The sequence below is a fragment of the Sesamum indicum genome, linkage group LG2 (assembly GCF_000512975.1).
Source record: "Sesamum indicum cultivar Zhongzhi No. 13 linkage group LG2, S_indicum_v1.0, whole genome shotgun sequence".
NCBI classification, from domain to species: Eukaryota; Viridiplantae; Streptophyta; class Magnoliopsida; order Lamiales; family Pedaliaceae; genus Sesamum; species Sesamum indicum.
This window is the reverse complement of record NC_026146.1, coordinates 4,482,772-4,503,981: the sequence shown is the minus strand read 5'-3', so window position 1 is coordinate 4,503,981 and position 21,210 is coordinate 4,482,772. Positions and strand designations below refer to the sequence as shown.

At 34.5% G+C, this 21,210-nt stretch overlaps 4 protein-coding genes across 4 annotated transcripts; 3 read left to right on the top strand and 1 right to left on the bottom strand.

Moving 5' to 3' along the window:
- Positions 1,620–5,347, bottom strand: LOC105179756 (pentatricopeptide repeat-containing protein At1g71490-like). The gene is made up of 4 exons (XM_011103398.2): positions 5,253–5,347; positions 2,331–4,802; positions 2,179–2,230; positions 1,620–2,042 (listed from the first exon to the last, which is right to left on the bottom strand). Exon 2 carries the CDS (start codon positions 4,681–4,683, stop codon positions 2,470–2,472), a length of 2,214 nt encoding a protein of 737 aa, XP_011101700.1. The 5' UTR covers positions 4,684–4,802; positions 5,253–5,347; the 3' UTR covers positions 1,620–2,042; positions 2,179–2,230; positions 2,331–2,469.
- Positions 6,590–11,169, top strand: LOC105179741 (protein LAZ1 homolog 1-like). Its single transcript, XM_011103385.2, has 9 exons — positions 6,590–6,804; positions 7,140–7,550; positions 7,791–7,847; positions 8,505–8,613; positions 8,871–9,055; positions 9,140–9,228; positions 9,455–9,710; positions 10,341–10,586; positions 10,718–11,169. Exons 2-9 carry the CDS (start codon positions 7,335–7,337, stop codon positions 11,009–11,011), a joined length of 1,452 nt encoding a protein of 483 aa, XP_011101687.1. The 5' UTR covers positions 6,590–6,804; positions 7,140–7,334; the 3' UTR covers positions 11,012–11,169.
- On the top strand, positions 15,162–16,449 carry LOC105155436 (pathogen-related protein-like). The gene is made up of 4 exons (XM_020698843.1): positions 15,162–15,367; positions 15,468–15,600; positions 15,709–16,010; positions 16,149–16,449. Exons 1-4 carry the CDS (start codon positions 15,233–15,235, stop codon positions 16,293–16,295), a joined length of 717 nt encoding a protein of 238 aa, XP_020554502.1. The 5' UTR covers positions 15,162–15,232; the 3' UTR covers positions 16,296–16,449.
- On the top strand, positions 17,450–21,091 carry LOC105155435 (endoglucanase 10-like). Its single transcript, XM_011071311.2, has 6 exons — positions 17,450–19,133; positions 19,228–19,538; positions 19,632–20,108; positions 20,197–20,323; positions 20,398–20,570; positions 20,669–21,091. The coding sequence occupies exons 1-6, from the start codon at positions 18,752–18,754 to the stop codon at positions 21,065–21,067; spliced, it is 1,869 nt and encodes a 622-aa protein (XP_011069613.1). The 5' UTR covers positions 17,450–18,751; the 3' UTR covers positions 21,068–21,091.

The following is a 21,210-nucleotide window of genomic DNA, read 5'->3' as shown; positions in this document are numbered from 1 at the left end:
AATAACATTTTGATATTTGAGTAATTACAAATAATTTAATTAGAACTTAAATGGCTATTTTATTTTTATTTTCGTTTTTGGTTTATCAAGATTATTGTATTTTTATTGTTTTTTATTTTTAATATTTATTAAAGATTCACTAATAAATGACTTATATAATAGTTATGTAAGATTTGTAGTGATTTTGTTCTAATTAATATGATGAAGATATAGGACATAAGTATTTTTCATTATTAAATGTATTTGTTGGCATTTAATTGAGATATTAAAATCTTATTGCAAAAACTTAAATTTAAACTTAATAGCTTAAATTTTATATTATAAATTTTCAAAAATTAAATTTGATGCGTATCGAAGTCCAGTAGTACCACAATAGTTGAAGAATTTTTGTGAAAATCTTAAAATCATTGATTCTTTGTTTATAGGAAATTTTGAATGAGATTTGTGGAGTCGGTTATAGGCAAGCTGTATATACTCATTGAGTTCTTTGGATGTTAGCTTTCAAATGGGAGTATCTATATCTCATTTGGAGTTATCTAATAAGAATTATGTCTATTTGAATGTGTTGCATAATCAATTTAAAAAGAAAAAAAGAAAGTTTGTTATTAGTTGTTGCGTCAATTGATTTGGAATCTTAGGTAGCCGTTTTTTAGGGTAACATGTACCTTGATCTATAGAATGCGGCTTATAACAATTGTATTGTTGGGTGTTTAGACTTACTACTGAATTTCTTTAGGGATAATTACATGGTCATTCCTTATGGTTTGGTGTAAGTACATATAAATTTCATATAGTTTGGGAAAGTGCATCTATCACCCTTGAGATTTGCTTCCATATAATAAATAAGTCCCTTTGTTAGTCGCAATTCACCGAATTTACTGATATTAACAAAAGAATAAAAAAAAATCTATATTTACCCTCAATCGACTTATTATTGATTTATAGTAGGTCAAACAAATCTTTTTATGACCAAATTACACTCTACGTCTTCACGTGTAATACATAAAGGAATATCTCACCATTATAAGGATACTTTAGCTAAAAAAAAAATTGTTTAACCTGCAATAAGTTAATAATAAGTCAATCGAAGGTAAACATCAATTTTTATTTATTATTATTTTTTTGTTAATATCAGCAAATTAAGTGAATGTTGACTAACGAGAAGACTTATTTGTTAGATAGAAGCAAACCTCAAATATTTTAGATGTAATTTCACAAATCATAAAAAATTTACATATAATTACACCAGACTCTAAAGAAATGGGATTATAATTATTCCTTTCCTGTATTTACAGACTTTGTCTCTGACTGAAATAAATTCAATTCTCTGTTGTTTGGGCTTTTCATATAGGCTAACAAGGGTTTTGGGCCTAATGTGCTGAATGAATATCCGACTTCTTGTATTGGATTCGGGTCATATTTAAATTTTTCGAAAAAAATATTTAACGGGGTATCAGAGTTATTATTATTATTTTTTTCCGGGGCTGCAATATAACTTGGATTGTATTTTAATACAACTAATTACTAAATATGAGTTATTATGAATAACATAAGTGAAAAATAACCAAAAAAAGAATTATTATAAAGTATAATAATCAAATATAAAACTTAAAAGTCTGGTTGGAATAAAGAGAAATATATTAATTAAATTTTATGTAATTTTTTTCCAGTCCACCCCAAGTCAGAATTTTTGGTGCTGTGCGCAATGCTGAGTTTCCCTCGCAATTAGAGTGGAAATGTCAATGAAGTCCATCAACCACAATAATCAGGCTCTACTTTTGTCATCTTCCCGGTGATGGTAATGAAAGGATTTAATAGAAATGTGTTGATGAGAAACAAGAATTTCTGTTGCACGAGTGAATGAAATCTGTCAGTAAGATCTTGTGTAAATCGAGCAACACGAGCAGTGAACCTCAAATGTACGCGATTACGCTTGTCGAGTTTAAGGTTTGTGAAGATATATTTGATCATGTCTGTGGCCGTCTTCTTCGTTGAAGGTAAACTGGTGGATTCAACCCATATCTGATAAAAATAAAAAAGAGCTGCAGACAGACAGATCCAGGAATATAACAGTTAGGTGTATAAGCATCAAAATGAAAAGAACCAAATCGAACGTGGGAAGAGCAGCTGAAAAACTAGGAAGCATAATTCCAGGAAGATGTAGGAAGCTACTCGTACCTCTTAGTCTGCCTTTTTGAAATTTTCATCAATGGTTTCCTCCATCTGCATCCTACCAACCAAGACATATAGGTGAGGTACTTCTTGAAGTGGTGATCTTAGCCAATATAATGACATTTTTACACTTTCAAAAATAGAGTTAGATAGCTCACCAGATGGAAATGAAAAGGGGCACTGCGGTGGTTTGAAAACATAATTATCATTAGTTGAATTGGATCATAAGCAAGTAGTCTCTTATGGCCAATTCGAGAGTCACAATGAAATTGACATATTTGGCTCCAAATGTTGTCTTCACGCAAGAGATCCAAGAAAATTTTCTTCCTCTGCTTCAGAAGCTACAGAATCAGTAGCTTTCATTTGTTTAGTCAACCCCCCCAACAAAAGATAAATTTCATCTGTTTGCCCTTTAGAAGTGTCCTCAACCAAGAAGCGAGAAAATCCAGCACCCATATCAACCCAAGCACATCCAGGATCCTTCCTCACACCCAAGTCCCTCATAACAGTCCTTACTTTCGCTAGTTTGCTCCAACAACCAGCAGCAGCATACATGTTTGCAATCAACACATAGTGCCCAGAATTTTGTGGCTTCATTTCCAGCAGCTTCTCAGCTGCCCATTCCCCTATATCTGTATTTCCATGGATCCGACATGCTCCAAGAAGCGTTGCCCACATTTTGGAAGTTGGCTTATAAGGCATCCTTAAGATAATTTCTTTAGCTTTTTTCAGCAGGCCAGCCCTCCCAAAGAGATCAACCATGCAAGCAAAGTGCTCCAAATTAGGAGTTATCCCATAAATGCTTTGCATCCTCTCAAAGAGTAACTGCCCTTGAGCTACAAGACCTGAATGACTACAAGCTGACAAAATAGCAACCATTACCAAGTGATCTGGTTTTATTTGGGATCTTATCATTTCTTCAAATAGTTTTATAGCTATTTTACCATCTCCGTGCATGCCATATCCAGCTATTATTGAAGTGTAAGTCACTGCATCTCTTTTGTCCAGCGAATCAAACAATCTTCTAGCAACTGAAACTTTACCTGATCTTGCATAAATTTCAATAAGAGCATTCCAAATGAGCAGGTAACCGTGAAATTCTTCACGTCTGGCAATATAGCAGTGGAACTGTTTCCCATGTTGCAGGTTTGCCACCCGAGCACAAAGAGGAAGAATGCCCGCAAGTGTCACATAATTTGGTTCAATGTCAGTAAGCAGCAGTTCTCTGAAGAGAGACGTGGCTTCTTCAGACCGATCCCATTGCGCAAAACCAGATATGATGGAGTTCCAGCTAATTATGTTTTTAGCTTCTATCAACGTGAATACAACATAGGCATGCATAAGATCTCCACACCGACAATACAAGGTAATTAAGGCATTTTTTACATTATCATAGTCAGTATAAGAATTGCGAATTGCCAATCCATGAATTTCTTTCCCCAATTTCAATGCACAAATATGAGAGCAAGCACCAAGGCCAATAATCACTGCAACAGGATCTAGATGATGACCACTCATTCTCATCTGACAGATCAATTGGAGAGCCCCCTTGAAGTTGCCAGTCCTCAAGCAACCTCCAGCAACAGTGTTCCAAGTTATAATGTTCAACTCCACACCAGCTGCTTGCATTTTTTCGAAAAGCTCAAAAGCCTCTTCCCACCTACCCCTGGAGGCATATCCCGAAATTATTGAGTTCCATGAAACTTCATCCTTAACAGGCATTTTGTCAAAAACACTTCGAGCAGTTTGTAGATCCCCACACTTCCCATACATAGAGACCAATGCATTCTGCACAAATAGGTTCCACTTTAGAGAGCTAGCATTGATAGACCTATGAACCTCTTTCCCAAAATCAAGATTTGATTGCTCAGCACAAGCCTTAAGAACACATGGGTAAGTGCAATGATCTGGTCTTATTCGTCTAAGACCCATTTGCTCATAGGCAAAGATAGCTTCCTCAAAATGCCCCTTATTTACATATGATGAGATAAGGATATTCCAGGGCAAAGGATGCAGAATGTGTGAACCTGTAACTACACGATGAGCATCATCCAGAAGACCAAATGCCGCATATAAAGATACTAGTTTTGGGACCAGTGCGTGGTTCTTCTCAAGACCCCAGGTGATAACTTGGGCATGAAGCTGTTTGCCCTCTGAAACCAACTTGAAGTTTATACAAGAAAACAACAGCGAGGACAACGAGTCTACAATAAAATCCCAAGAACCAGATGCTAAGGAATGACCTTGAATATGAGAAAAGATCTTGAAGGCTTTGGACAAATAACCTTGGCTGGCAAAATCTTTCAAAGTTGTGAGAAGACAATCCATCATATAATTATCAGTTTTCACATGAAGTCCAATAATAGTTTTATGATCAAAATTGGATTGTGGCTTGCTTTGTGCTTGGGTATCCAATGCTTGTTTGATGCTTTGTCTCCATTCCATAGGAATGCATTTTTCAATTTGATAAAAGCAAATGTCTCTTGGCAGCTTATGAAATAGTGAACGCATGCAAGGTTTGTAATGGACCTATTGTGCATTTTGACAGAGCAAATGCATGATACTACCTGCATGACTGCACCTACATTTGCCACACACCACAAACACTGTACACAATAATTATTAGAAACCTGCAGAAACACATAGGATAAGGCATCACTGATACAGTAATAGAATAACTAAAAATAGGAAATACACAGTGAAATTTACTCTTTACTCACCACAGAAAGAAATAAAACAATGCCTACAAGACACAAACTTAAAACTCATTTGAGAACAAACATATTGATTCTTCAATCAAGGAAACTGCCACACCATCATCTTGAGATTTCACCACAAACAATTTCATACAACCTTCATAATCCAAGACTTAAAGAAGTTCAACTCTTTCTCTCCATATTATTAGAAAAAATGACAGAGAATTATACTCAACTATTTCCACAAAAAGTCATCAATCATCATAAAACCCACAAATTTGGCTAATGAAAGCAATATCAAACCAACCAACCAAACTAATTATCAAGACCCAAAAGGCCTAAATCCCAATTCAAACAAACCAGAGTAACATATGCGAAATTTACCTTGCGCAAGAAGGACAACCAGAGAGAGAGAGAGAGAGATGGGTGGGAAAACGAGGAAAAGTCTCGAGCTTGAAGTTTATTGAAATGGGGGTTTAGCAAAGGGGTTTAAGACCAAACAAGCCTCAATGAATCAACACATGTTACTTCAGATAGCTTCGGATCATTTATTTGGGCTCGGCTGTGCCAGATCTGTGGGCCTCAGTATTTATTAATCGGCCCATTAATCTCTTAGTAAACAAATCCAACTAGTTTAACAAACCAGAGTAACATATGCGAAATTTACCTTGCGCAAGAAGGACAACCAGAGAGAGAGAGAGAGAGATGGGTGGGAAAACGAGGAAAAGTCTCGAGCTTGAAGTTTATTGAAATGGGGGTTTAGCAAAGGGGTTTAAGACCAAACAAGCCTCAATGAATCAACACATGTTACTTCAGATAGCTTCGGATCATTTATTTGGGCTCGGCTGTGCCAGATCTGTGGGCCTCAGTATTTATTAATCGGCCCATTAATCTCTTAGTAAACAAATCCAACTAGTTTTTAGTTATTTATGTTTTTGTGAAACTTTAATTTTAATTTAAAAGATAAATTACCACCAATTCCTCTAAAGATTGTCATAGTTATAAATAATTTATAATTTTTTAAAAAATTATAAATATTTTTTAGAATCAATAATCGTCTAACAAACACCCTCTAAATTAAACAATCACTAATTTTATAAAAATATTTATAATCTTTTAAATAAAACAAATATTTATAATATAACAAATCGTCATAATTTACTGTATACAACTACCTAAGTGAACAAGATATCTTATCGTATTTAATAAATTATTAAAAGTAAAAAAATTAAATAATATTTGAAGACGTTTCTCTTATTTAGAAAATATTTAGGTGAGCTCCTAAGCTTATATGATGTGGAAAAGTATTCGAAAAAACAATTTAAACGATATTATGTATGGCACAAATGTATGTATATAATAAATTTTAAATTAATTATTGGTTCTTAAAAACTATATTAATCATATATAAAAAAAAAAGAAAATTATTGAAAAAGAGATAAATAAAAAATTGAGAAAATAGAGAGAAAATGAGATTAATAAAATAATTAAAAAATAAAAAATAATGAACAAAAAATACAATAATTATGCCTTTTCAATTATTTAAATGTATATATTTTAATATTTTTTTTTATTTTGGTCATATTAATTACTAAATCGTCATTGTAGAATTAAATTCCCGAACTTCGGGAAATTTCCAATTTGAACTTGGACTTTGGGCATTAAACTAAAACACGAGATTAAATGGATACGTATATATCGTCATAGCTCATATACGCGAGTATCGAGCAGCCAAGCGCCAACAACACTCGATTACGAATTCGTTTGGAACTGCCAATGCGAAGATGGATACGTAAGCATAGTCATAACAGGAACGTTACGTAGATGACGGGTTTCATGAATTGGAGAACAATTTCGTGATCAAGGAATAACGATTCAATTCACATTTGCTGGATTCATGATCATGATTTTGTGGAAAAAGTCGACTGGATGAAAGGTTTCTTTCTGACCTAAAGCCTTTAGTGTTGTAGAGTTATTAGTGTGCGATTATTTGTGTCAGGATTTGTATTCAATTAAAGATTTCAGTATTCAACTAATTGTCCTTTTCCTGCAATGTATCTGTTAAGCTATCTTACTGTCGGATGAACGTCAGAGTGGTTTTCTGAAGATGAAAAATCACGAATTTATTTCGTTTTATTTCCTTTTTTCTTTCTTTTTCTCCCTGGTTTGTTTTAGTGTTTGTGTGTCTCGTTTATAGTGCATATTATGGTCTATAGATTATTATTTTGGTGAATTTCTGCTTATAGGCAAGCTGTATTGTTATTGGATCAGGCATTACTTGGTAAAGAGTGGTGATTCAGTCATTGCCATGAAGATGTATTAAGCTGGTTTCCCATGGTTGCCCCGGTTTTGTATTGCCAGCGTTAGCCAGTTACTAGGTGTTATGAGGTTGTTTAGGAGGAGATTAGGTTCTTTATTGATTGGACAGTATCTTCCTTGATGTTTGAGAAGCTTGTATGATCTGCAATGGGCTGGAAGGAAGTTTTATTGTCATCATTATTTCTTGCCACTTTGGTTGAATCGACCAGCAGGTCAGGAAGATTTTGGTCCATCAATGGGGGTGTGGAAACTTCAGCTCTCTATAGTTGGGCAGTCAGCAGCGCGGCCGTATTTGTTGTGGTGGCTCTTGTTCTTTCTATGTATCTCATCTTTGAGCATCTAGCTGCCTACAAGCAGCCAGAGGTTTGCCTTCGCTTTTGATTTTGCACATTGTTTCTAATATTTTAACTTGATGATGTTGTCTTTGGTTAATTCTTGTGGTAATTAGTATTTTCAGCAATGGTCAATGCTTTTTGCATTATGCATGAGCATCTTTGCTACTGATCTTTCTCCCCTGTCTTTGATAATGAAGTTGGCTTACTTCTCTTACATTTTTCTTATTTTATTTTTTTGTCTAAATAGGAAGCATTTGTTTTATTTCAGGAACAGAAGTTCTTGATTGGACTGATTCTAATGGTTCCTGTTTATGCTGTGGAATCGGTAATGATAGCTTCTCACCTGTTTATGCCGATTGGATTGGTTGGGCTTATATTGCAGATTGTTTAAAAAAATTAGCATTATAATAATTCAGGAGATGTAATTATCACTTTGAAGAATCGTTTCTGCAGTTGGAAAATGGAAAGATGTCTCTGGCACTTCTTTCTGTTTCTGTTTTTTTTGCGGTGTGGGGTGGGGTTGGGGAGGGGGGCGCTACGGGTGATAAAACAACTTTCTAGTACTACTTACTGAAAGTACAAGTCTAAGTTCCTCATTTTATCAGGATTCTCGCTGGACTTACCTTTGTTAAGTGTTTCCCGTTTGATATAACTTCGTAACATAGATGTGATTATTTGGTTCAAGCCTTTTGTAGAACTATTTACTCTTTCTAAAGAAACTTCTCTTATAACTGAAATGTCTTGTCAGCAAAGGGCATCGACTTTGAGATCTACTGGAATATTGAATTCTTGGAATTGTTTCATTATAATCATCAGACAATAAATTCTGGACATGTGAAGTTTAAGCTTTCAGCAATTCACTTCAAATGCAAGTTTGCGGTAGTTTTTCTATGGTCGACATATTTAAACTTTTTGAGATTTTTTTTCTTCAGAGCAAGATTTTGGTCAGTTTCTTATTGATGGGTATTGGTTGTGTGAACAGTTCCTATCATTGTTGGACTCACATGCCGCCTTCAAGTGTGAAATTATACGGGATTGTTATGAAGCATTTGCTATGTATTGCTTTGAGAGATATCTCATTGCGTGCTTAGGTATGTCTATATAACGTGTTCTTTGATTTCACATATTTTATGTGTAGCTTTACCAGGAAGGCTTTTTGTTTGAGACATTTCTGAAAAATCCTTCACGTATTGGTATTGTTATATAGAACTTATTCAATAACTCTTGTATTAAATAATTTATTACTATTCATGCCAAAGCATTGTGGTTCCATGTAGATATGAAGTTCTTAGATTTTATTGTTCAACAAGAGAATTATTCCATTAAGTCTACTAATCATGTCTTGCAGGTGGAGAGGTAAGTACTATTGAGTTTATGGAATGTCAAAGCTGGGTTGCTTCTAGCATACCTCTTCTGGATCAAGCATATTCTTATGGAGTTGTTGAACATCCTTTTCCATTGAATTGCTTTTTGAGGGATTGGGAGCTAGGATCTGACTTCTATCAAGCCGTAAAAATTGGGATTGTTCAATACGTATGTATAGCATTATTAGAGATCGACCTTGTTTTGTTCTTCCTATATGTCATTAACCAAAAGTGTCTATATCTTCTTTTACAGATGTTATTGAAGATGATATGTGCACTACTAGCGATGATTTTTGAATCATTAGGTGTTTATGGGGAAGGAAAGTTTGAATGGAGATATGCGTAAGTCACAGTTTTCCAACTTACTCAATTTCACACACACCTTTCTGCTTACATTTGTTATATCTGTTTTTTTGTGATACTGGTTATTTCAGCCTGACTTCTGATTTTTGGTTGTATTGGACTAGTATAACTTCATGCAATTTACTAAAGCACTTTGCTATGCAACTTCAGACAAATGTAGAACTGCCAAATTCTTTATGATCAAAACTCAATAATCTGCTTGCAGTTATCCATATTTGGCGGCAGTTCTAAATTTCAGCCAAACCTGGGCCTTGTATTGCCTTGTGCAGTTTTATTCTGTCACCAAGAATAAATTGGCACCTATTAAACCTTTGGCCAAGTTTTTGACATTCAAGTCAATTGTATTCCTGACATGGTGGCAAGGTGTTGCTGTTGCTTTTCTTTTCTCCTTTGTAACCTTCAAGGGGTCATTGGCGCGAGTTTTGAAAACCCGTATACAAGACTACATCATCTGTATTGAGGTGTGTGGTAAAGTGTATTTTCATTTTGGTTATCTGTTGTTTTTGTTGTCTAGTTGATATTAAGATACATCTATGCTGCTATATCATCCATTTCTAAATACAACCTTTTGATATTTACTCTTCTGAAAGTGACCGAACTCATTGCTACCATTGTCAACTCTATCATATCAGATTCCTAATATATAAGACCTTAAGCTGGAGGGGTTGCTTGCTATAGTGTGTTAACAACCGGAAACAGTTACTTGCAGAAAGAGCTTAACAAAAGTGCTGTTTGCATTTTAACTAGATTTGGAACCTTGACTCGTTTATCCACGTATTTCCGGTGTGACGGTTATAGGTGTTTATCTTGTAGAACTTTATGGTATAGGTATTTTTCTACATAGTTTTATTATATGGGCTGTGGTAGAACAAAATTATATTTATGGTATTGGGGTCTCTCTCTCTCTGTCTCTGTCACAGACACATGCCACAGGCACTCTCACTCTTTTTCTCTTTCTTTGTATGTGTGAAAATTATACACAACAAACTTTGATAAACCAACAGATCTTTTTAAATCACAGGCGCCTTATACATCTTTATGTTTTCTCAATCTATTTGGCAACTTTTCTCAGTCTTAGTCTTGTGATTCAGATGGGTGTGGCTGCTGTGATACATCTTTATGTTTTCCCATCTGTACCTTACAAACGTGGAGAGAGATGCGTGCGAAATGTTTCTGTGATGGCAGATTATGCATCTTTAGGAACCCCGCCGGATCCTGAAGAGGTTCAAGACTGTGAAAAATGTAGTAGACTCTGCATTTCCCAGCGTGAAGAGACAGAGACAGGTCTGAAACTCCATCAGAGTGTCTGTGATGTGGTCTTTGGAAGTGGTGAAATTGTGAGATCAATGTCTCCTCCTCCCTGCATGTTCTTTTACATAATTTCCTTCCTATTTGTTCTTTCACATCCCTTTCCGTGCCCATGACCCTTTTCCCTCTCCAACTTTCTGACACTTTGTTGTGTTCTTAGATCGTGGATGACATGATGTTCACAGTTTCACACGTTGTCGAACCAGTTGAAAGAGGACTTGCAAAAATTAACAGAACTTTCCATCAGATATCTGAAAAGATGAGACTGTATGGGTTGCATAAGAAGAAATCCAAGGATGATAGCTATCTCATCCCCTTGAACACCTGGACAAATGAATTCTCTGATGTGCATGATGAACTTGTGGAAGGGAGTGCCAGCGACAGTGGTTTATTTGATTCTAAGAGACGGCATTATCCGTTTAAGCGATCAGCATCTCGGTTCAAAAACAGATAACATATCCTTGTACCTACTCTAGAAATGTACACAAGTGAGTGTCCGACATCACTCAGTGAACATGCATTTGTTCAGTAATCGGGTTTCTGCTTTACAGTTTCATCCATAGTATTTATGGCCTTAATGTATGCATATTGGAGGAAAGACGTTGACTGTTTTTCCTAAAGTTTAAATTACATTTCTGACAGTGACGGCATATCATTTTTGAAGTGGAAGTAATCTCACGGACTAACTGGGGAGGAAGGTTGCTCCTCCTCACCTTACTCATAAATTTGAGTGTAACAATTTTGCTAGTCTATTATTGCGGTGTTTTGCAGATGACCAGTACCACTGATATGGCCCTTATGCAGACTTGTTTACATTTGAAAAGTCTGTGGAGTGTTACCAAAGTGGTCTTATTTTTTTTTGTAGCTTGCTTTCCTTGTAAATGGCAAAGCCTCGGCTGGTTGGTTACTGCCTTTCAGTTTCTTGTAAAAATTCTCTGCCAATTACACATAGGAAGACCTTATTTCGAACTCAAACATTTTCCTAACTCAAAATTCCATAGTCCGGATTGATAGATGGGTCTGATTCCGGATCAAATCAAGACTTCGAATTAAGTTGAAATCAGGGGTTTTTTCACACATCAATATGTTAGCTAGATTTAGGAAAATCAACTTCCAAGGAAAGACCCACATTTAGAAAACGATGGGTAAATATATGGGAAAAAAATAAGAAACCATTTGTGATATTGCAAATGAGCAAATTACCCTCTTATGAAAAAACAAATAGCAATTTACCTTCCTGTATTTTTAAAATACAACAATTTATCTCTTTATGACAATTTACCTCCATATAGAGGGAAGTAAATTGCTTCATTTTAAAAAGTATAAGGGGATAAATTGCGATATTTTTTTTATAGGAGGGAATGTGCTCATTTTCAATATCACAGGGGGTAAATTGCTATTCACCCATAAATATATTTATATTAAATATGGAGTAAATTTTTATTCAGATTTGGTCTGAAAATCAAACCAATTATATAGTAAATTTTGTACACTTATAATGTAATTGACCATTTTTTTTAAGTTATAAATTAATTATACGATAAATATATTATATTTATCGTATAGCTAGTTCACATTTGGCTAAACCCCATCCATTAAATTTGGAAGAGGAAATTCGAATTTGATGCCTATTTATTGGGGAAAAAAAGTAGTTGCAACTTAAGTTGGTTTTGTATCAATTTTATGAAGAAAGAACGGAACACAAGCAACTGCTTCCTGGTGTCTTTCGGGCTTAGACTTTAAAGATTGGCCCAACTAAAAATCTACCGGCCCCAAATAGCCGAGGGCTTAAAGAGCAATTTAGTCTCAAGAGCGCAAGGATTAGGGTTTTGTTTTGCCTTCTCCCCTGATCTATATAATGCCCAGACCCTCCCCCTTCCTCTGAGCTAGGGTTTCTCTTTTCTCCTTTTTCTTTCTGTGTATCTGTTTTTGGATTGATATCAGATGTAAAAGGGCGGTGATGAGAATTCAGAGAAGTCATGCACCACTCTGACGATGTTCGTGTGATGATAATTTCTCATACCCATAAAATTTCTGAGCCCCAATTCCTCTGTTATTTTATTTAAGTTTTCTTCCCATTTTCATCTTTGATTTTTCTTTCTTTATCTTTTTGGTGGTATTTGTGTTGATTTTTGCATCGGTTCAAGTAGATTGAGGAACCAAGTGATGTGATCTTTCTTTTACAAGAAAGTTCAAACCATGATGCGGACCGTACAATAGCTCAATGCTTATGGGGATACACTTTGGTCTCTGATGGTTCCTTTTCTTATTTGTGCAATGCTCTTACTTTTGTTTTTCATTTTTTAATTTTGTTAAAAATGATTTGATGGGATGAAGATGTAAAATCGTGGGCGATCAAAACGAATTTGATCGAAATTACTTCACTAGATTCGGGAATTGCTTTTTTTTTCTTGGCTACAAGTTGGGACTAACAAAATCTCGGAAGAATGAATACGGAACGAAGAGAACAATTTAGGTAGGGTAACTTTAGAAAATTTGGTTATTCGGTACTTGCTCTTTGAGTCTGAGCTTCTTTGAGTTATCTTTTTCTCTTTTGAAAAGGAGTCATCTTTTTCTATGTTTGTGAAGAATATTTCTTGCAACTCATTGTTGTGGATTTGTTTTAGTGGATAAATCACATTGAGAATTACAACTATATCATTATATTTGGGATAATTATTGTGGTTAAAATTATATTTAAATTTTGAGATTTGAAAAATTACAATTAATAATTTTGAGAATTTGCTTTTGTATTGAAAATTTATGTGTTGGGAATATGTTTTTACCTATGCCCATTTTTTCAGATCCCAACTATAAATATTTGGGCATGTAACATGTGTGGATATATGAAAATTTAGTAAAAATTGTAAGTGAAAAAATATTGTGTTGAATTTTGACATTGAGCAGAAAATGTGATGTTCGTACGAAGAACTCTGTCATTTAGATGATCAAATTTTCAAGGAAAGATTTGAATCTAAGAAAAGAATTTTGAGGAAAAAATTGAAAAAAAAAAACAAAGGAATTGAGTTTTAAAAGATTTCAAGTGATATTACATTAAATTGTATATGAAATTTATTCTGTAAATATAATATAAGATCCGAATTTAAGTTTTGCCTTTTTTTAATATAAATCTGCAATCTAAAAATTTAAATTCATCAAAACTTAAAAAAGGACTTGAACTGTGGGATCAATCAACTATGGTAGGAAAAAAATATTTGTTCATCTTTAACAACTTAAAATATTCAGCCATAAATTTACGTGGTACCTTCTCAATTTGAACCTATCATCTATAGTTTATTTCACACCACAATTAGAGAGCAAATCAAAACACAACACTGTATGGTGATTTGGACTTTTCTTGAATTGAGTTGTTAGTATCATATATATTAATAGGGAAAAATGCAAGTAATTTTCTTATAATATTGAAAATGAGTAAATTAATTTTTTATAAAAAAATAAAATAGCGATTTATTATCTTTGTATTTTTTAAAATAAAATAATTTATTCTTCTACAATTTTTAAAATGAAGCAATTTACTTTGTTGTATAAGGAGGTAAATTGTTTTATTTGAAAAAATAAAATTGCTATATTATTTTTATAGGAAGGTAATATGCTTATTTTCAATATCATATGGGATAAATTGTTATTTACCCTATATTAAGATGATCAATATTATTTTATGAAATTCATTTTTCATGGACACTTACTCGAATAACAAATGCAATGTTGGTTGAAATTTCCTGACGTTGACTTTTATGTTACGTTTCTTTCTTTCTACAGCGTTATTGAGTTGCTAGATCACATACATTACTTGTTTCTGTTCGCGTTCGTCGGCGGCGACTAATCATAATTGTATCCTCATTGATATACATGTTTTTCTTTTTAATAATTAATTAGTTTGCAGATTAATTATAATTTAATCAATGAAGCCTAACTTCTTGACGAAGCTGAGGGTTCATAATTTTAATGTTATGGGTCCGAACCTTATTGATTTGTGTTATATTATTCCACTTTAATAGTAGGTGGCATTTTATTTTAATAGTAGATATAATCACTTTTACTAAAAAAAAAATCCGTAATTTAATACAATGGAATGGTGGTCCTACTCCAATAACAATTAATTAGCTTTGAGTCTTAGCCGCCTACGATTACTAGTCCTTTTTATGGATGTGACTTTACTTTTAAATTACAATTTAATTTTTAAAAGGAATGCAATCATACATCAATAACACAAAAAAAATATAATAGAAAATCCTCACTAGAATGATGCTGTTGTATTAATCATATTATCGATTTTTATGCCATCATAGTAAAAAAAGAAAAATAAAAAAATGAGTAATTTGTACATGTAAGTAAAAACACCTGCCAAACAATTGAGGAATGGACTGATGTGGTAGAATAGATGAAGAGTATTTTATTACAAATGGTTTTTATTGTTCTTTGAGTTGCAAATTGTCGCACACACCAACCAATTCAATCTTTGCCTGCCCAATCATTCAACTAAAAAAATTCAATCATCTATGCCAATTTTGATACCATTTCCTTGTGTGGACTACTATTACAAGTTGCCTGACATGTTGATTCTATATATAACAACCCCTGCAATGAAATCCCTTTGCAGTTTGCAGCCTCATCAATTCTTGAAATTAGACATCCTAGTATTGTGAGTAAAGATATGGCAACTTCTGGTGTTGGTGGAGACAAATACAGATCCTACTTGACTGAGGAGGAGCTCAAGACCACACAATGGAACGCTGGTCCTCCTAATTACGACGTGGTCAATAGGCTCTTTGAAGAAGGGAGAACCAAAGTATATATATATATATACACAAATGCAAACATATATTTCCTCCTTACTTATATGATCTATTCTTAAAGTTTTCTAGTAATTGATGTTGTTTGTGTGGTAGGTATGGCCTGTTGGATCATTAGAGGAGAAAGTGCAGAATCTTGTCAAGACATGGGAAATGGAACTGGTCCATAAGGCCAATCCGGATGACTACAAAACACTTGATGCTAACAAGTTTGTTCTCGGCATCAATGGTAAGTCAGTTGTTGAATGTTATAGATGGAGTTAGTTAAGAAAGTCTGCACGTGATTTGACAGTTGATGATTCCTGACTATTATTTGCTAATATGGTAAAAACTGCAGGCAAAAAGTATTTTACACTGGAGGAGGTGGGAAAGGTAGGTGGAAGCTACAACGTGTTCTTGCAAACTTCATTGCCACCGGCATTGAGGTCCTACGACCCTGATCAGGAGTCGTACGAGTCGTCCCAGTCTGCTTTCAAGACGGTATTCCCTCGAGGATTTGCTGTTGAAATTCTTCAAGTTTATTCGGGGCCTCCGGTGATTGCCTACAAGTTTAGGCATTGGGGTTACATGGAGGGACCGTTCCAAGGACATGCTCCCACCGGAGAATTGGTTGAATTCTTTGGGACAGCAATTTTTGAGGTACATTTTCATTCAACCTTGGACTAAAACTCCTCTTCATCTGTTAGTTCTTGTCTTGCTTTTTATTTTCTACAAGTGCTGGAAAATCTACGTGCTCTCTTATTTATTTATTTATTTGTTGCATTTGATCTGAAACAGTTGGACGAAAACTCCAAGGTCGTGAAAGTTGACTTCTTTTTCGACCGTGGAGAACTGCTGGCGGACCTTATCAAGGGGGAAAGAACTGGTGAAGCTTCAAGCAATGCGCCCTCAGGCTCAGGCTCACGCTGCCCTTTCATGGCTTAAGCATCAATTGTCTCTACCTTTATTTTTATTTTTAGACGTATTTTCTGTGACTAAATTTGGAATAATTTCAATAGATGGGTTCATCATGTGTCCTTTGAACTATTGTAATTCAAATTTGTTTGTATTTTAATTAAGAGTTAAATTTATTTTAACCCATGTGATACGAAAATATGAAAAAGCTTCCTGTGAAAATTTAAATATAAAAAATCATCCCTATGTTATAAACAATCAATCACACAGTCCCTTAAAGACGATTCCTCCATATATATGAGGAAAAATTTTATATTTATATAGTATATTATATAAATTTTAATTAAAATATACTTATAATATATAAAATTTAAATTTTTTATATGAAAAAATTATTTTTTGGTCCGTTAAATATACCTAATATTAATTTTAATCCAATAATTATGCCTAACTTTTATGCATTAAGTTTATAAATTAATTAAATTTAGTCCTTTGGTGGACCAAAAGTTTTTATTTTTACCAAAATAATTGCAATAATTATTCCTAATTTTTATAAATTAAGTTTCAAAATTAATAAAATTTAGTTATTTGATGCCCCCAAGTTTTGAATTTTATCGAAAAATAATATGAAGTGTCAATTAAATAGTTTTTGGGGAGTTTTTAGTCCACGTGACTTTAGAAAATAAGTTAGACGACAAGGTAGATATAATTATATTATATATATTATTATAATTTATAAAAATAAAAATATTATTTTAAATCCCCCCACAGAGGGGGCAATGGATATGCCGCCGCCCTCGTCTAGGCGACGCTGATTGCCTAGCTCCCTCAGAAGCGAGGGCGACGCAATCACCCAGATGCGATGGGCGATGGTGGGCCGCTGCCATTTTTTAAGAAATTAATTTTAATTATATAATTAAAAATATTATATTACAAAATATTAATATAATTATATATTTACATATAAAGTAAATTTTTACTATTGATAAAGTATATATATATATTATTTTAAAAATTATTAAATTATATATTATATAATATTATATCATGGAGAGGTAAGGGTAAAATTATAAAAAATAATTTACTTTCAACCCACATTCACAGCAACGCGCGTGTACTATATTCTCTGACTTTAAGGATTTTTTTTTTTATTTTCTTTTCATATTAAAGGAGATGTAATTGATATTTTATTTTTTTCAAAGAACCTTTTTAATATTTCTAATATCACAGGATTCTTGGATTTTACCCTTTTAATTAATTACATCCTCCTTCTTGAACTTGTAGTTTAATGCACGTGTCACGAATCCTGAAAATAGAATTTTTAGCTAATTGCAAGAGGCGGAAGAAGGAGCTAATTAAGGCCGTTTGATTCTTGCTTGATTTCGGATCCCTGACGTTGTATTTATTAAAATTAATAAAGTCATTTAAAACTAGTGAATTAAAGTGGGAAAATGATTGATAATAAAACTTGATAGTGTTTGGAATTGATTGAAAAAGTGAAAAATAGAGTGTTTGGTGCTTGAAATTTTTAACTAGAAAATTACAATACTAATAATTTTCATTATTAAATTTCCCTTTTCCTTTTCTAATTGTTTTGGAGGTTTCTAAATGTTAATTTTTGCTCTAAAAATATCAAGAATGATAGTAGAAGCACAAGGGAAGGTCTTAGGGGAGAGTCTTCAGAAACTATCCCGTTCAATATTCCAAACATATTTTTAGCCAAGTCTAGAAGTCCTCTCATGACCATAGGATTATTTTAATTAGTATAAATAGACCATAATACTTAAGTTGCCGTGTGCTCTTTTTTTTTCCCAATATAAATTAGCTGATTAATTTGGTTATTAGTTTTACATCAATAAATAAATATTCAGTCAATTTTACAAAAAATCCTAATTGAATACTAATAATTTCAGCTCAAATAGGGTACAGCCAGGCTTTAATCAATTACGGTACAAGCGTGATATACTCGTCATAAAATTAGTATACATGTCAATTATATTATACTTGTTACGGGATGGATTGGATTCAATTAAATTTAATTTGAATAATTTTTTTCCCCTGAATATTGAATTATTTCTTGGATTCGGATAATTCTATGCACTAAGGTAGAGGGTTTGATTTGTCATTTGATTCACTAAACATGCGTGGAGACGTCCGTCCATCTATAGTCACTTTAGTTACGTCTAAATGTCCTACATGCATTCCCATGTCGCAATCCAAGAAAATATTGCCAACACCAGCGGAGAATATGATGATCATGTCTCATGACAAGAGAAGTTTTAATACAGAATATGATAAATGCAATAATTAACTTACATTAGTCAAATCAAATATTCACAATGATTTTCCCTGCAAGATATCACATAAATATTAGTATGTCTGCACTAATATGAAGCAATTTCAAGTAAAGATTTAATTTGACGTGTTTAATGCAACAGGATTTGCGATAGAAACGCAGTTTGTTTTCGGGGGCAAAGATTGTCTTAATGTCTGCAGTCATGTCTGAGACTTCTGAATCACAGATTCATTCAGTCAGGTTTGTTCATACAGTGTCTGGAGCAGGGCGGCTCCTCCCTTCAGCTAGTCGTTGGAACTCGATCGAGCTCGACTTCAATCTCCTCCCTCAAGCCTCCAATGGTTACGATTCACTCCCCTCTCGGTTCTCCAAGTCCATCGACTTTAATCTAACGATATCGGACAAAGCATGCTTCAAACGTTGCGTTTACGTGTCAATTCTCGTAGTTGTTTTTGTTCTGGTGTTGGTTGTGCTGGTGCATTTTCTGACACACAAGAAACAAAGTGATGGAGATTCCAAGGATCTAAGACTTGCTTTGAGTCAAGCTCTCCTCTTCTTTGATGCACAGAAGTGTAAGTTTCTGTCAACTTAGTTCAGTTTTTCTGATACACCTTTTTAAGATTAGTCTGTAAGATTTTCTTGATATCCCTTTCCTTCCTGTGGCAGCAGGACATCTTCGGCAGAATAGCACCATAAACTTTCATGGAAATTCAGGTTTAAATGATGGGAAAGATGGGAATACTAATGCAGATCTTGTGGGAGGATTTTATGATTCAGGGAATAATATAAAGTTCAGCTTCTCTACAGCTTATACAGTCACTCTTCTGAGCTGGACAGTGGTTGAATATCAGCAGAAATATGCTGACATTGGAGAGCTCGATCATGTTAAGGACATAATCAAGTGGGGCAGTGATTATTTGCTCAAACTTTTTATTCCTCCAAATTCAGGCTCAGATTCAGCCCTTCTGTATTCTCAGGTAGAGGTTTCTAGTGCTGTCTGATGATAGTTATATAGTTTTTCGGCAACAGTATTTGGATAAACATTTCGTGTTCGTTTCTTGATGTTGAAGGTAGGTGGAAGTGGAAATGGAACGAATCAAGAAAATGACCTCAGCTGTTGGCAAAGACCGGAGGACATGAGCTATCCCAGGCCTGTTTCAGTTTGTGATGATACAGCAGCAGACTTAGCAGGAGAAATCGTTGCAGGAATGTCGGCTGCTTCAATAGTTTTCTCAGGAAACAAAGAGTATTCAAGAAAATTAGTCCAAACAGCCGAAGAGCTGTTCAATTTAGCAACTAGGCAGGATCCCTATCACGTACCGGGAATCTACACTGAGAATGATGCTTGTGGAGGTCAAGCACGAGACTTCTACAAGTCATCTAGTTATATCGATGAATTGGTCTGGGGAGGCACGTGGTTATTTTTCGCAACAGGGAATAGTACGTATCTCAAGTATGCAACCGATAATTTTGCTGCAGCAGAGGAGGAAGAACTGCAATCTGAAAAATGGATCTTCTATTGGAACAACAAGTTGACAGCCAATGCTGTGAGTCGATGTTTTTTTGGAGTTTACGGTTCCGTTGTTCTATAGTGTTGGACAAGAATTGGTAATCTTGAGAAACCTGTTTTTGCAGATTTTGCTGACAAGAATCAGATACTTCAGTGATCTCGGCTATCCATATGAAGATGCTTTGTCCACAAACAGAACTGACTTGCTCATGTGTTCGTATGTGTCTAAACACAAATTGACTGTGACCAATGGTAAGAACCTTTGAATTTCCCAAGTTTTACATGTTAATGATCTGTTGATTTACTTATGTTTTTGAAATAATTAGGTGGACTGGTTCTCCTAAAACCAAATGCTGGTGCACCACTCCAGTATGCTGCAACGGCATCGTTTCTCAGCAAATTGTACAGTGACTATCTTCAAATGTTAAGCAGAACCAGTGGTAGTTGCAATTCTGCTGTCTTCTCTGTTGAAACATTGCAAGCTTTTGCTATGTCACAGGTACACAGAATGGCAAAATTTACAATATTTCTTCACAAATTAGTTAAGCAACTTCTCATTTCTGCTAAATGTAACTGTATGAAATTTCTGCTTTTCAGGTCTATTACATACTCGGGGACAATCCTATGAAGATAAGCTACATGGTAGGAAATGGTGACCACTACCCGACTCATGTTCACCACCGGGGCGCATCGATCCCATGGGACGGGAAACAACACTCGTGTTATGAAGGGAGTGCATATCTGAATTCAAAAGGCGAAAATCCAAATAAACTTGTGGGGGCCATGGTGGGAGGACCTGACAATAACGACATTTTCTTGGATGATAGAAACAAACCGTTGTTCACAGAGCCGAGTATCTCAAGCAATGCTGGTTTGGTGGCGGCCCTCATCGCACTTCTTGATCCTCCCAACAATTCTGCTGATTCTGATGGTACCCATTTAGGCATAGACAAAATGGGCATCTTCAAGAATGTCCATTTAACATCAAGTCCTTAGCTTTTCAGCCAGAGTCTTAGTTGTTTCTCTTTACAGATCAACAGATAGTAATTTGGTGGTGGTTTTTCATCAATTTTGCTTCCGTACTTCAATATGGACTACCATACACGAAACAGGAAGAACAAAGTAACAGAAGTCGGAAC

What these genes read in the sequence shown, in the direction of transcription:
- LOC105179741 (XM_011103385.2), top strand. Translation starts at nt 7,335, where the DNA reads ATGGGCTGGAAGGAAGTTTTATTGTCATCATTATTTCTTGCCACTTTG. An exon ending in ATATCTCATTGCGTGCTTAG is followed by an intron (nt 8,614 to 8,870) that starts GTATGTCTATAT and finishes CATGTCTTGCAG; the next exon opens with GTGGAGAGGTAAGTACTATT. An exon ending in ACTACATCATCTGTATTGAG is followed by an intron (nt 9,711 to 10,340) that starts GTGTGTGGTAAA and finishes CTTGTGATTCAG; the next exon opens with ATGGGTGTGGCTGCTGTGAT.
- LOC105179756 (XM_011103398.2), bottom strand. Translation starts at nt 4,683, where the DNA reads ATGCGTTCACTATTTCATAAGCTGCCAAGAGACATTTGCTTTTATCAA.
- LOC105155435 (XM_011071311.2), top strand. Translation starts at nt 18,752, where the DNA reads ATGTCTGCAGTCATGTCTGAGACTTCTGAATCACAGATTCATTCAGTC. An exon ending in CAGCCCTTCTGTATTCTCAG is followed by an intron (nt 19,539 to 19,631) that starts GTAGAGGTTTCT and finishes TTGATGTTGAAG; the next exon opens with GTAGGTGGAAGTGGAAATGG. An exon ending in AAGCTTTTGCTATGTCACAG is followed by an intron (nt 20,571 to 20,668) that starts GTACACAGAATG and finishes TCTGCTTTTCAG; the next exon opens with GTCTATTACATACTCGGGGA.
- LOC105155436 (XM_020698843.1), top strand. Translation starts at nt 15,233, where the DNA reads ATGGCAACTTCTGGTGTTGGTGGAGACAAATACAGATCCTACTTGACT. An exon ending in GTTTGTTCTCGGCATCAATG is followed by an intron (nt 15,601 to 15,708) that starts GTAAGTCAGTTG and finishes TAAAAACTGCAG; the next exon opens with GCAAAAAGTATTTTACACTG. An exon ending in TTGGGACAGCAATTTTTGAG is followed by an intron (nt 16,011 to 16,148) that starts GTACATTTTCAT and finishes GATCTGAAACAG; the next exon opens with TTGGACGAAAACTCCAAGGT.